The sequence below is a fragment of the Aotus nancymaae genome, unplaced genomic scaffold (genome assembly GCF_030222135.1).
Source record: "Aotus nancymaae isolate 86718 unplaced genomic scaffold, 86718_ANA_hifiasm-v0.15.2.pri h1tg000456l, whole genome shotgun sequence".
NCBI classification, from domain to species: Eukaryota; Metazoa; Chordata; class Mammalia; order Primates; family Aotidae; genus Aotus; species Aotus nancymaae.
The window spans coordinates 4,742-19,759 of NW_026988871.1; the positions used below are offsets into that span (position 1 = coordinate 4,742).

Below are 15,018 nucleotides of genomic sequence, written 5' to 3' on the forward strand. Positions count from 1 at the left end.
AGCTCAGCCAAAAACATAGAACAGGGAAGACCATATCCAGCTATGGTGATAGAGGGGAAGATGATTTCTTTTTATGAATTTCTATTTGGCAGCTGCCAAGTCAGATGTCCAGAGGAGCAAATCAAGTTGTGATAGGAAGCATCTGTTATTCCTGATTTAAAATAGACCTGCCAAAGGGGCCCGCAGACCATGCCCTGTAGTTTTGACTGTTGTGAGCGTCAAGGGAGACAGAATCACTGTCTTTCCTAGTAGGCTGAATCATGATAGACCTAAGTCCAGTCTCCAGAATCAGTTGTTGGGGGTTGAAAGCTCAGCTCGCCATACAGAGGCCACGGGACCCGTGGCAGGCGAGGTTTCCTCTTGGACCAGGCAATCCTGGCAGAGGAACATACGGTAATCTGAGGATGCACATCACATTGTGAGCCACAGATTGGACCAACTGCTGGCAGGTCTCCTCATGACCACAGCAGCAAGGAATTAGGTGAGGGCTTGTGGGTGTGTGAATATCCAGTGTGCTTAACTGTGGATTTGTGTGTGTTTGTGTGTGATTCAGGTGACCCGACAGTCGACCCTGAAAAACGCAGACATCAAACCCCCAGGAGTTGAAGATGATGGCATGCCGTGACCCCAAGAGAGGGGCAAACAGACTCATGAGAGCCCAGACCCTCAAGAAGCAGCAGAGGGCCCCAGCTGGGCCAAGGGCTCCCCCACCCGATGAGGAAAATCCCAGGGTAAGTGTAGTCCTGGATCTTTTGGGCATCAGGGTGTCCCGTGGTCCTCAGGGACTGGGTTGGATTCAAAAGAGTTCTATTACCCCCACCCACATTGCTTTTTCTTTTTTTTTTCTTTTTTTTTTTTTTTTTTAAATGAGACAGGGTTTCACCATGTTGGCCAGGCTTGTCTCAAACTCCTGACCTCAGGAGATCCACCCGCCTCGGCCTCCCAAAGTGCTGGGATTACAGGCATGAGCCACCGCAACCGGCCCAAATTTCTTTTTCTATCCAGGGTGGGCCTGGCTTGGGTCCTCCTCTCAGGCCACACAGGTCCCTTGAGAGACCCTTGAGAGCAGACTCCCTTCCTGCCTAGAATCCCACGTAGCCAGCTTTGGCTGTGTTGTTGACACTGGGTTTATGCCCATACCCTTAGAACCTTGCGTGTTCCCGTTAAGAGTTTCTCTGTAACATGGACTCCGGGAAGGAACACCGTATCTGAGCTCTCCCAGCACTTAACGGCCCCCATGCCACCGTCCCCTCCCTGGAATCCCTACTGAGCTCTGAATTCCCAATCTGTCTCATTTTTGATATTTGATTTCTGCCTCAAATGCTCGTGCACTGACAGCACTTCCTTTCTACCCACAGGTCAAGTGTAAAGACTGCGGGGCCTTTGGCCACACGGCCAGAAGTACAAGGTGCCCCATGAAGCGCTGGAACGGAGCCCTGGTCCCCCAGACCTCTGTCAAAAAGGAAGGGAAGGAAAATCTGAAACCGTGGAAGCCCCGGGTTGAGGGGAACTCGGGGCCCTGGAGCAAGGAGAAGGGAGAGAATGAAGAGAGACCAAGGTGAGCAGTGGGAGGGGTTTTCACCGCTCTTTGGGTACTGCCACCTAAGAGCTGGGTGTCCTCCAGGGTGCCACACCCAGGAGCTCCCTTCACCCTGGGAGACCAACTCAGGGACGGGAGAGGCAGGGGTGTTTCCTGGAGGTTGCCCAGGACAGGGGAAAAAGCAATGGAATGCAAAGGAACATCCTTAGTTGGGAAACCTAGAGGGCCGCCTGGAGGATGGGAAGCTTGGCACATGAGGGAAGGGGACTGGGCCCCAGATGGGGTTCTCCCTGTCCCCTGGGGAAAACTAGGGGCCATCACCTGAACTTTGTCTGTTCTGCAGGCCACAAGACCAGCAGAGGAAGGCTCTCCTCCAGATAATTTCCGGGAAACCTCAAGCCAAGCAGCTGCCAAATCGAAAAGAATCGACGGAATCCTGTGACTATCTGAGGGTGAGTGTCGCCCTGGGCCCCTCCTCTTTATCTGCTGTAGGTTACCCTGGGGGACTTCCTTTCAGGCCCCTGTCTGTGGGAGGGAATCGGAAACCCCTCCTCCTTGCCTTCTCAGCCTCGGGGTCTCAACGACCCTTTCAGGTCTATTTGATTCCAGGTGAAGGCGTTTAAGGACGCCATATTTCCTGGTGCTTTCTCTCTGTCCGACTATTGCAAGCCTGCCAACAACACTTTCCTAGCGGCAGGAGGACATTAGGTCACTCCAGTTAATCCCCAAGACACAATCACTTCAGCAATGATATTTTGTAGATCACTACACCTAGTTCCAGAGCTTGCTTTTCACGTGTCTCGTCCTGATCAGCACTCACTTGAGGATCAGTCCCTGCTTCCAATGACTGCCTGTCAAGGCTGTATGAGGAATGTCAGGGTGTGAGCACCTCGTGTTTGGCTGTGCTGGGTTTTCTGTGGGCTGGATGTGCAGGAACATCTAACGTGTGTGGTTTCCTTTCCTTCAGGTGGCAAGCAGGCCAATGCCGGTCCACACCACCAAGAGGAGGCCAGTCGTGGACGCTGCTCTCACTGACGGCTCAGCTCCCAAAAGAGCTGACAGGGGCTCCACCTGGGCTTCATTGTCTCCCCTCAGAAAAGCCAGTGTGAGCTCCTCCTCAAGTCGTGGACCCACGGAACCACAGACAGGGGCCGTGGCCCACATCCCTCAGCCTGCATTCCGGCGCCATGGCCCGCAGCCTCTCCTCTTGGTGAAGCCCACAAACAGCCACCCTGAGGGTGGCTGCCGTGAAGTTCCCCAGGCTGTCTCCAGCACCCACGGCCTGAACCATGTCATCGACCCCCAGGCACAAGACAAACGTCCTGCTGTGACCTCACAGCCCTGCCCACCAGCCGCCACACACAGCTTGGGCCTAGGCTCCAATCTCAGCTTCAGGCCAGGAGCCAAGAGGCCGGCCCAGGCTCCGATTCAGGCTTGCCTGAGTTTCCCCAAGAAAGCCAGATTCGGTCCCGTCCAGATCCCCGAAGACAGCATCCAGGGAGGGGAGCTGGGGGCCCTGGAGACTCTACAACCTCTGCCAGCTCTAACTGAACTTGGACCAAGTAGGTCACCCCAGATGAGCCGGAAGACACCCGCCCAGGTGCTCGGCATCGACCTGCAGCCTCTGCAAAGCAGACCTTGCCTGCCGACTGCCCAGGCCTGCACCATGTCCCATCACCCTGCGGCCAGCCAGGATGGAGACCAGCCTCTCAGAATGCTCTTCAGGAGACTGGAAGACGGAGGGTGGAGCTCCAGGTTCCTGACGGCTCCCTCATTCCACTCTCTGGAGGAGCCGGGAGCCGTCCCGACTCAGAGCCCTCATGTCACAGAGAAGTCTGTGGGGCCCTGTGTTTGTGTCCCACCCAGTGTCCTCTATGAGGACCTTCAGGTTTCCTCTTCCTCAGAGGAGGAGCTGGACTGACCTGGAGCGAGACTGCAGTTGGCAGGGGATCCCTGGCCTCCAGCTCCCGTGACTCGGAGGGGACTGTGGGACTGAGGAGCCCAGAGCGGGGAGCAGGCTTTGTGTGGTGACTCAGAAGCTCCCCAGCTTCTGAGGCGCTCCTGTGCATGCTGGAGCCCAGATCAGGCCAGGACCAGCTGCAGAGAGAGACTCTGCCTACTTGAACTCTGGTGAGGGAAATTATATTTGGAATGGGTCTCCTGAAACCCACCCTGAAAAGCTTCTGTGCCAAGGATTCCTTGTGTAAGAGACTGGGTGTCCTGCACGAGTCAGTCTTCCACTCTCATGTCAACCGGAAACTGTGGAATTACTCTGTGTCTGCTCTCTACATGACTGAATATGGGAAAAGTTAGGGAACCCTGATAGGTGCCCCTCTTCAGCCACGCCCCACCCTGAGATTGGTGTTTTGGACCCTGGGATGGGTTCTGCCGAAAGCATTCTTGAGGTCTTTCCTCAGCCTTGAAAATTGTGGTAGGGAATGCCTTTGTAAATATGTGTGGTTAATTTGTTGGGAAGTTAATAAAATTATTGGAAAAGACGACATTCTGTGTTTCGACTCTCATTGTGTGTTTGTTTTTCGCCGATTTTCCAAGGGCTTGAAGGTTTCTCCACTTTGTTAGCAATCCACAGCATTGACGAGATTGTTTCTCCCTTTGATTTCCTGAGAATCCACAGGCGTTGGAAAATCTACGCCCCACTCTACCAACACACGTACCCAGTCAAAATCTGCCAAGTGAATCTCACGCACATTGCCGACGTGGTGAGCACGGCTTCCACCCACGAGTCCCCGGTTGGCTCACAGGGATGCCAAGTGTGTGGCGAAAATTGTGATGGTCCCCATGAAGCCGCTTCCCGGTGTGCACAGGAACACTAGGCACAGTTTCATTGGCCAATTAGACCTCAGTAAAGCTGAAGTACATTCCGAGGTCAAAGATTCATCCCGTCTTCTTTTCGGATGCCTGAGCCCCGGGCCATTGAGTCACTTCCCACACGATCCTAAGAGGAGGTGACGTTGAGAATCACTGAAAGAACCAGGCAAAGACATCCATCATGCACAGGCTGTCTCCATCCTCTGACCTGGGAACAACTCTGACCAGGATTCCACATCTAGGAGGTCTCTGAACTGAGAGGGATTTTCTGAGAAAGACCAAACGGTGGCTCCCCTTCCGTTGCTATTGAGGGTCACTATCTTGATTATCTACATGACCTAAAAAGTATCAGTATCCAAAATCAATAGGAGAAACTCTCTGCTCCCCTGAGAGCAAACAGGATTATGACCAAAATGACCAAAGAACATGGAAGGAAACGTTATGATCAGAAAGCTCACGGAACCAGCTCGAGGTTGTTGGGTGCGGGGCTGGGGGTAGGCATGGGGGATTGGTAAGCAGGTGTTCCACCCCGAATCATAAATAATTAATGAAATGCAAATGAAAGGGGAATCAAGCTTCAACAGGTGTAGTGCATCCCATGGGAAATCGCCCAATTCAACTGTGTCTATTTCCCCACCTTCTAAAAATCACCATGTAAAATGAGACAGAGCTACATGCGCAAATGGAATCTTTCTGACAGGAGACACAGAGTCTTCCAATCTTGCTGGTGGACATATGGGTTTTAGAACGTTTGTCAGTAGTGAACGTCATTTTGGAGTGGGCTTTGTAGACAGACATTTCTGGGTCATGTAATTGGATTAAGTTGATTAGGTGAGGGTACATTTCCGGATGGGTGTCTCCAGATGCAGTATAAAAGGCAGCCTGCAGAGCCCAGTTCCCTCTCAGACCCTTCCTCTGGCTTCCTGGAGGCTGCATCGCTTCCCGCAGGGCTGCTCCAATATCTGCCCATCTGAGCGCCAGCCGACGAACCATAGTAGACCTGCCATTTCAGGTTAGTTTCACTGAAAAATTGTTTGTCTCACATCATTCCTGAGGAGTTGGAAGGAAAAGAGACAAAGAAAGGTGAAAGGAACAGATCACATTGGGGTAATGACTACATGATAGGGTAAGACGTGTGTTCTTGTTACTAGTATTTCCTGGAACAGAAACTGAGAAGGTATTTCCATCTTCTTTCCATCCCTGGAAAGAAGATGGAGATGGAAATGGGAACAGAAATGTTCTCCATCATGCCGAGTTGCTAGGTTAATGGAAAAAGAATTGTGGAACGAGGGTGGTTTGTCTTTTAGTCATGTAAGAAACTGATATGACCTTAGTTCACCCTGTTTCCATAATTCGTATGGAGCCTATAAAATACCAGAAAAATAAAGATGGGGGCTGGGGCTGGAGCTCAGCCAAAAACATAGAACAGGGAAGACCATATCCAGCTATGGTGATAGAGGGGAAGATGATTTCTTTTTATGAATTTCTATTTGGCAGCTGCCAAGTCAGATGTCCAGAGGAGCAAATCAAGTTGTGATAGGAAGCATCTGTTATTCCTGATTTAAAATAGACCTGCCAAAGGGGCCCGCAGACCATGCCCTGTAGTTTTGATTGTTGTGAGCGTCAAGGGAGACAGAATCACTGTCTTTCCTAGTAGGCTGAATCGTGATAGACCTAAGTCCAGTCTCCAGAATCAGTTGTTGGGGGTTGAAAGCTCAGCTCGCCATACAGAGGCCACGGGACCCGTGGCAGGCGAGGTTTCCTCTTGGACCAGGCAATCCTGGCAGAGGAACATACGGTAATCTGAGGATGCACATCACATTGTGAGCCACAGATTGGACCAACTGCTGGCAGGTCTCCTCATGACCACAGCAGCAAGGAATTAGGTGAGGGCTTGTGGGTGTGTGAATATCCAGTGTGCTTAACTGTGGATTTGTGTGTGTTTGTGTGTGATTCAGGTGACCCGACAGTCGACCCTGAAAAACGCAGACATCAAACCCCCAGGAGTTGAAGATGATGGCATGCCGTGACCCCAAGAGAGGGGCAAACAGACTCATGAGAGCCCAGACCCTCAAGAAGCAGCAGAGGGCCCCAGCTGGGCCAAGGGCTCCCCCACCCGATGAGGAAAATCCCAGGGTAAGTGTAGTCCTGGATCTTTTGGGCATCAGGGTGTCCCGTGGTCCTCAGGGACTGGGTTGGATTCAAAAGAGTTCTATTACCCCCACCCACATTGCTTTTTCTTTTTTTTTTCTTTTTTTTTTTTTTTTTTAAATGAGACAGGGTTTCACCATGTTGGCCAGGCTTGTCTCAAACTCCTGACCTCAGGAGATCCACCCGCCTCGGCCTCCCAAAGTGCTGGGATTACAGGCATGAGCCACCGCAACCGGCCCAAATTTCTTTTTCTATCCAGGGTGGGCCTGGCTTGGGTCCTCCTCTCAGGCCACACAGGTCCCTTGAGAGACCCTTGAGAGCAGACTCCCTTCCTGCCTAGAATCCCACGTAGCCAGCTTTGGCTGTGTTGTTGACACTGGGTTTATGCCCATACCCTTAGAACCTTGCGTGTTCCCGTTAAGAGTTTCTCTGTAACATGGACTCCGGGAAGGAACACCGTATCTGAGCTCTCCCAGCACTTAACGGCCCCCATGCCACCGTCCCCTCCCTGGAATCCCTACTGAGCTCTGAATTCCCAATCTGTCTCATTTTTGATATTTGATTTCTGCCTCAAATGCTCGTGCACTGACAGCACTTCCTTTCTACCCACAGGTCAAGTGTAAAGACTGCGGGGCCTTTGGCCACACGGCCAGAAGTACAAGGTGCCCCATGAAGCGCTGGAACGGAGCCCTGGTCCCCCAGACCTCTGTCAAAAAGGAAGGGAAGGAAAATCTGAAACCGTGGAAGCCCCGGGTTGAGGGGAACTCGGGGCCCTGGAGCAAGGAGAAGGGAGAGAATGAAGAGAGACCAAGGTGAGCAGTGGGAGGGGTTTTCACCGCTCTTTGGGTACTGCCACCTAAGAGCTGGGTGTCCTCCAGGGTGCCACACCCAGGAGCTCCCTTCACCCTGGGAGACCAACTCAGGGACGGGAGAGGCAGGGGTGTTTCCTGGAGGTTGCCCAGGACAGGGGAAAAAGCAATGGAATGCAAAGGAACGTCCTTAGTTGGGAAACCTAGAGGGCCGCCTGGAGGATGGGAAGCTTGGCACATGATGGAGGGGGACTGGGCCCCAGATGAGGTTCTCCCTGTCCCCTGGGGAAAACTAGGGGCCATCACCTGAACTTTGTCTGTTCTGCAGGCCACAAGACCAGCAGAGGAAGGCTCTCCTCCAGATAATTTCCGGGAAACCTCAAGCCAAGCAGCTGCCAAATCGAAAAGAATCGACGGAATCCTGTGACTATCTGAGGGTGAGTGTCGCCCTGGGCCCCTCCTCTTTATCTGCTGTAGGTTACCCTGGGGGACTTCCTTTCAGGCCCCTGTCTGTGGGAGGGAATCCGGAAACCCCTCCTCCTTGCCTTCTCAGCCTCGGGGTCTCAACGACCCTTTCAGGTCTATTTGATTCCAGGTGAAGGCGTTTAAGAACGCCATATTTCCTGGTGCTTTCTCTCTGTCCGACTATTGCAAGCCTGCCAACAACACTTTCCTAGCGGCAGGAGGACATTAGGTCACTCCAGTTAATCCCCAAGACACAATCACTTCAGCAATGATATTTTGTAGATCACTACACCTAGTTCCAGAGCTTGCTTTTCACGTGTCTCGTCCTGATCAGCACTCACTTGAGGATCAGTCCCTGCTTCCAATGACTGCCTGTCAAGGCTGTATGAGGAATGTCAGGGTGTGAGCACCTCGTGTTTGGCTGTGCTGGGTTTTCTGTGGGCTGGATGTGCAGGAACATCTAACGTGTGTGGTTTCCTTTCTTTCAGGTGGCAAGCAGGCCAATGCCGGTCCACACCACCAAGAGGAGGCCAGTCGTGGACGCTGCTCTCACTGACGGCTCAGCTCCCAAAAGAGCTGACAGGGGCTCCACCTGGGCTTCATTGTCTCCCCTCAGAAAAGCCAGTGTGAGCTCCTCCTCAAGTCGTGGACCCACGGAACCACAGACAGGGGCCGTGGCCCACATCCCTCAGCCTGCATTCCGGCGCCATGGCCCGCAGCCTCTCCTCTTGGTGAAGCCCACAAACAGCCACCCTGAGGGTGGCTGCCGTGAAGTTCCCCAGGCTGTCTCCAGCACCCACGGCCTGAACCATGTCATCGACCCCCAGGCACAAGACAAACGTCCTGCTGTGACCTCACAGCCCTGCCCACCAGCCGCCACACACAGCTTGGGCCTAGGCTCCAATCTCAGCTTCAGGCCAGGAGCCAAGAGGCCGGCCCAGGCTCCGATTCAGGCTTGCCTGAGTTTCCCCAAGAAAGCCAGAGTCGGTCCCGTCCAGATCCCCGAAGACAGCATCCAGGGAGGGGAGCTGGGGGCCCTGGAGACTCTACAACCTCTGCCAGCTCTAACTGAACTTGGACCAAGTAGGTCACCCCAGATGAGCCGGAAGACACCCGCCCAGGTGCTCGGCATCGACCTGCAGCCTCTGCAAAGCAGACCTTGCCTGCCGACTGCCCAGGCCTGCACCATATCCCATCACCCTGCGGCCAGCCAGGATGGAGACCAGCCTCTCAGAATGCTCTTCAGGAGACTGGAAGACGGAGGGTGGAGCTCCAGGTTCCTGACGGCTCCCTCATTCCACTCTCTGGAGGAGCCGGGAGCCGTCCCGACTCAGAGCCCTCATGTCACAGAGAAGTCTGTGGGGCCCTGTGTTTGTGTCCCACCCAGTGTCCTCTATGAGGACCTTCAGGTTTCCTCTTCCTCAGAGGAGGAGCTGGACTGACCTGGAGCGAGACTGCAGTTGGCAGGGGATCCCTGGCCTCCAGCTCCCGTGACTCGGAGGGGACTGTGGGACTGAGGAGCCCAGAGCGGGGAGCAGGCTTTGTGTGGTGACTCAGAAGCTCCCCAGCTTCTGAGGCGCTCCTGTGCATGCTGGAGCCTAGATCAGGCCAGGACCAGCTGCAGAGAGAGACTCTGCCTACTTGAATTCTGGTGAGGGAAATTATATTTGGAATGTGTTTCCTGAAACTGGCCCTGAAAAGCTTCTGTGCCAAGGATTCCTTGTGTAAGAGACTGGGTGTCCTGCACGAGTCAGTCTTCCACTCTCATGTCAACCGGAAACTGTGGAATTACTCTGTGTCTGCTCTCTACATGACTGAATATGGGAAAAGTTAGGGAACCCTGATAGGTGCCCCTCTTCAGCCACGCCCCACCCTGAGATTGGTGTTTTGGACCCTGGGATGGGTTCTGCCGAAAGCATTCTTGAGGTCTTTCCTCAGCCTTGAAAATTGTGGTAGGGAATGCCTTTGTAAATATGTGTGGTTAATTTGTTGGGAAGTTAATAAAATTATTGGAAAAGACGACATTCTGTGTTTCGACTCTCATTGTGTGTTTGTTTTTCGCCGATTTTCCAAGGGCTTGAAGGTTTCTCCACTTTGTTAGCAATCCACAGCATTGACGAGATTGTTTCTCCCTTTGATTTCCTGAGAATCCACAGGCGTTGGAAAATCTACGCCCCACTCTACCAACACACGTACCCAGTCAAAATCTGCCAAGTGAATCTCACGCACATTGCCGACGTGGTGAGCACGGCTTCCACCCACGAGTCCCCGGTTGGCTCACAGGGATGCCAAGTGTGTGGCGAAAATTGTGATGGTCCCCATGAAGCCGCTTCCCGGTGTGCACAGGAACACTAGGCACAGTTTCATTGGCCAATTAGACCTCAGTAAAGCTGAAGTACATTCCGAGGTCAAAGATTCATCCCGTCTTCTTTTCGGATGCCTGAGCCCCGGGCCATTGAGTCACTTCCCACACGATCCTAAGAGGAGGTGACGTTGAGAATCACTGAAAGAACCAGGCAAAGACATCCATCATGCACAGGCTGTCTCCATCCTCTGACCTGGGAACAACTCTGACCAGGATTCCACATCTAGGAGGTCTCTGAACTGAGAGGGATTTTCTGAGAAAGACCAAACGGTGGCTCCCCTTCCGTTGCTATTGAGGGTCACTATCTTGATTATCTACATGACCTAAAAAGTATCAGTATCCAAAATCAATAGGAGAAACTCTCTGCTCCCCTGAGAGCAAACAGGATTATGACCAAAATGACCAAAGAACATGGAAGGAAACGTTATGATCAGAAAGCTCACGGAACCAGCTCGAGGTTGTTGGGTGCGGGGCTGGGGGTAGGCATGGGGGATTGGTAAGCAGGTGTTCCACCCCGAATCATAAATAATTAATGAAATGCAAATGAAAGGGGAATCAAGCTTCAACAGGTGTAGTGCATCCCATGGGAAATCGCCCAATTCAACTGTGTCTATTTCCCCACCTTCTAAAAATCACCATGTAAAATGAGACAGAGCTACATGCGCAAATGGAATCTTTCTGACAGGAGACACAGAGTCTTCCAATCTTGCTGGTGGACATATGGGTTTTAGAACGTTTGTCAGTAGTGAACGTCATTTTGGAGTGGGCTTTGTAGACAGACATTTCTGGGTCATGTAATTGGATTAAGTTGATTAGGTGAGGGTACATTTCCGGATGGGTGTCTCCAGATGCAGTATAAAAGGCAGCCTGCAGAGCCCAGTTCCCTCTCAGACCCTTCCTCTGGCTTCCTGGAGGCTGCATCGCTTCCCGCAGGGCTGCTCCAATATCTGCCCATCTGAGCGCCAGCCGACGAACCATAGTAGACCTGCCATTTCAGGTTAGTTTCACTGAAAAATTGTTTGTCTCACATCATTCCTGAGGAGTTGGAAGGAAAAGAGACAAAGAAAGGTGAAAGGAACAGATCACATTGGGGTAATGACTACATGATAGGGTAAGACGTGTGTTCTTGTTACTAGTATTTCCTGGAACAGAAACTGAGAAGGTATTTCCATCTTCTTTCCATCCCTGGAAAGAAGATGGAGATGGAAATGGGAACAGAAATGTTCTCCATCATGCCGAGTTGCTAGGTTAATGGAAAAAGAATTGTGGAACGAGGGTGGTTTGTCTTTTAGTCATGTAAGAAACTGATATGACCTTAGTTCACCCTGTTTCCATAATTCGTATGGAGCCTATAAAATACCAGAAAAATAAAGATGGGGGCTGGGGCTGGAGCTCAGCCAAAAACATAGAACAGGGAAGACCATATCCAGCTATGGTGATAGAGGGGAAGATGATTTCTTTTTATGAATTTCTATTTGGCAGCTGCCAAGTCAGATGTCCAGAGGAGCAAATCAAGTTGTGATAGGAAGCATCTGTTATTCCTGATTTAAAATAGACCTGCCAAAGGGGCCCGCAGACCATGCCCTGTAGTTTTGATTGTTGTGAGCGTCAAGGGAGACAGAATCACTGTCTTTCCTAGTAGGCTGAATCGTGATAGACCTAAGTCCAGTCTCCAGAATCAGTTGTTGGGGGTTGAAAGCTCAGCTCGCCATACAGAGGCCACGGGACCCGTGGCAGGCGAGGTTTCCTCTTGGACCAGGCAATCCTGGCAGAGGAACATACGGTAATCTGAGGATGCACATCACATTGTGAGCCACAGATTGGACCAACTGCTGGCAGGTCTCCTCATGACCACAGCAGCAAGGAATTAGGTGAGGGCTTGTGGGTGTGTGAATATCCAGTGTGCTTAACTGTGGATTTGTGTGTGTTTGTGTGTGATTCAGGTGACCCGACAGTCGACCCTGAAAAACGCAGACATCAAACCCCCAGGAGTTGAAGATGATGGCATGCCGTGACCCCAAGAGAGGGGCAAACAGACTCATGAGAGCCCAGACCCTCAAGAAGCAGCAGAGGGCCCCAGCTGGGCCAAGGGCTCCCCCACCCGATGAGGAAAATCCCAGGGTAAGTGTAGTCCTGGATCTTTTGGGCATCAGGGTGTCCCGTGGTCCTCAGGGACTGGGTTGGATTCAAAAGAGTTCTATTACCCCCACCCACATTGCTTTTTCTTTTTTTTTTCTTTTTTTTTTTTTTTTTTAAATGAGACAGGGTTTCACCATGTTGGCCAGGCTTGTCTCAAACTCCTGACCTCAGGAGATCCACCCGCCTCGGCCTCCCAAAGTGCTGGGATTACAGGCATGAGCCACCGCAACCGGCCCAAATTTCTTTTTCTATCCAGGGTGGGCCTGGCTTGGGTCCTCCTCTCAGGCCACACAGGTCCCTTGAGAGACCCTTGAGAGCAGACTCCCTTCCTGCCTAGAATCCCACGTAGCCAGCTTTGGCTGTGTTGTTGACACTGGGTTTATGCCCATACCCTTAGAACCTTGCGTGTTCCCATTAAGAGTTTCTCTGTAACATGGACTCCGGGAAGGAACACCGTATCTGAGCTCTCCCAGCACTTAACGGCCCCCATGCCACCGTCCCCTCCCTGGAATCCCTACTGAGCTCTGAATTCCCAATCTGTCTCATTTTTGATATTTGATTTCTGCCTCAAATGCTCGTGCACTGACAGCACTTCCTTTCTACCCACAGGTCAAGTGTAAAGACTGCGGGGCCTTTGGCCACACGGCCAGAAGTACAAGGTGCCCCATGAAGCGCTGGAACGGAGCCCTGGTCCCCCAGACCTCTGTCAAAAAGGAAGGGAAGGAAAATCTGAAACCGTGGAAGCCCCGGGTTGAGGGGAACTCGGGGCCCTGGAGCAAGGAGAAGGGAGAGAATGAAGAGAGACCAAGGTGAGCAGTGGGAGGGGTTTTCACCGCTCTTTGGGTACTGCCACCTAAGAGCTGGGTGTCCTCCAGGGTGCCACACCCAGGAGCTCCCTTCACCCTGGGAGACCAACTCAGGGACGGGAGAGGCAGGGGTGTTTCCTGGAGGTTGCCCAGGACAGGGGAAAAAGCAATGGAATGCAAAGGAACGTCCTTAGTTGGGAAACCTAGAGGGCCGCCTGGAGGATGGGAAGCTTGGCACATGATGGAGGGGGACTGGGCCCCAGATGAGGTTCTCCCTGTCCCCTGGGGAAAACTAGGGGCCATCACCTGAACTTTGTCTGTTCTGCAGGCCACAAGACCAGCAGAGGAAGGCTCTCCTCCAGATAATTTCCGGGAAACCTCAAGCCAAGCAGCTGCCAAATCGAAAAGAATCGACGGAATCCTGTGACTATCTGAGGGTGAGTGTCGCCCTGGGCCCCTCCTCTTTATCTGCTGTAGGTTACCCTGGGGGACTTCCTTTCAGGCCCCTGTCTGTGGGAGGGAATCCGGAAACCCCTCCTCCTTGCCTTCTCAGCCTCGGGGTCTCAACGACCCTTTCAGGTCTATTTGATTCCAGGTGAAGGCGTTTAAGAACGCCATATTTCCTGGTGCTTTCTCTCTGTCCGACTATTGCAAGCCTGCCAACAACACTTTCCTAGCGGCAGGAGGACATTAGGTCACTCCAGTTAATCCCCAAGACACAATCACTTCAGCAATGATATTTTGTAGATCACTACACCTAGTTCCAGAGCTTGCTTTTCACGTGTCTCGTCCTGATCAGCACTCACTTGAGGATCAGTCCCTGCTTCCAATGACTGCCTGTCAAGGCTGTATGAGGAATGTCAGGGTGTGAGCACCTCGTGTTTGGCTGTGCTGGGTTTTCTGTGGGCTGGATGTGCAGGAACATCTAACGTGTGTGGTTTCCTTTCTTTCAGGTGGCAAGCAGGCCAATGCCGGTCCACACCACCAAGAGGAGGCCAGTCGTGGACGCTGCTCTCACTGACGGCTCAGCTCCCAAAAGAGCTGACAGGGGCTCCACCTGGGCTTCATTGTCTCCCCTCAGAAAAGCCAGTGTGAGCTCCTCCTCAAGTCGTGGACCCACGGAACCACAGACAGGGGCCGTGGCCCACATCCCTCAGCCTGCATTCCGGCGCCATGGCCCGCAGCCTCTCCTCTTGGTGAAGCCCACAAACAGCCACCCTGAGGGTGGCTGCCGTGAAGTTCCCCAGGCTGTCTCCAGCACCCACGGCCTGAACCATGTCATCGACCCCCAGGCACAAGACAAACGTCCTGCTGTGACCTCACAGCCCTGCCCACCAGCCGCCACACACAGCTTGGGCCTAGGCTCCAATCTCAGCTTCAGGCCAGGAGCCAAGAGGCCGGCCCAGGCTCCGATTCAGGCTTGCCTGAGTTTCCCCAAGAAAGCCAGAGTCGGTCCCGTCCAGATCCCCGAAGACAGCATCCAGGGAGGGGAGCTGGGGGCCCTGGAGACTCTACAACCTCTGCCAGCTCTAACTGAACTTGGACCAAGTAGGTCACCCCAGATGAGCCGGAAGACACCCGCCCAGGTGCTCGGCATCGACCTGCAGCCTCTGCAAAGCAGACCTTGCCTGCCGACTGCCCAGGCCTGCACCATATCCCATCACCCTGCGGCCAGCCAGGATGGAGACCAGCCTCTCAGAATGCTCTTCAGGAGACTGGAAGACGGAGGGTGGAGCTCCAGGTTCCTGACGGCTCCCTCATTCCACTCTCTGGAGGAGCCGGGAGCCGTCCCGACTCAGAGCCCTCATGTCACAGAGAAGTCTGTGGGGCCCTGTGTTTGTGTCCCACCCAGTGTCCTCTATGAGGACCTTCAGGTTTCCTCTTCCTCAGAGGAGGAGCTGGACTGACCTGGAG

At 53.0% G+C, this 15,018-nt stretch overlaps 3 protein-coding genes across 3 annotated transcripts; all 3 read left to right on the top strand.

Moving 5' to 3' along the window:
* The first annotated feature begins 608 nt into the window (after positions 1 to 608).
* Positions 609 to 3,461, top strand: LOC110567500 (putative protein FAM90A26). The gene is made up of 4 exons (XM_064372110.1): positions 609 to 731; positions 1,359 to 1,558; positions 1,884 to 1,992; positions 2,508 to 3,461. Exons 1-4 carry the CDS (start codon positions 609 to 611, stop codon positions 3,459 to 3,461), a joined length of 1,386 nt encoding a protein of 461 aa, XP_064228180.1.
* A 2,921-nt stretch (positions 3,462 to 6,382) lies between these two features.
* On the top strand, positions 6,383 to 9,236 carry LOC110567508 (putative protein FAM90A26). Its single transcript, XM_064372109.1, has 4 exons — positions 6,383 to 6,505; positions 7,133 to 7,332; positions 7,658 to 7,766; positions 8,283 to 9,236. Exons 1-4 carry the CDS (start codon positions 6,383 to 6,385, stop codon positions 9,234 to 9,236), a joined length of 1,386 nt encoding a protein of 461 aa, XP_064228179.1.
* Positions 9,237 to 12,157: 2,921 nt separating this feature from the next.
* Positions 12,158 to 15,011, top strand: LOC135268149 (putative protein FAM90A26). The gene is made up of 4 exons (XM_064372108.1): positions 12,158 to 12,280; positions 12,908 to 13,107; positions 13,433 to 13,541; positions 14,058 to 15,011. The coding sequence occupies exons 1-4, from the start codon at positions 12,158 to 12,160 to the stop codon at positions 15,009 to 15,011; spliced, it is 1,386 nt and encodes a 461-aa protein (XP_064228178.1).
* The last annotated feature ends 7 nt before the right edge of the window (positions 15,012 to 15,018 follow it).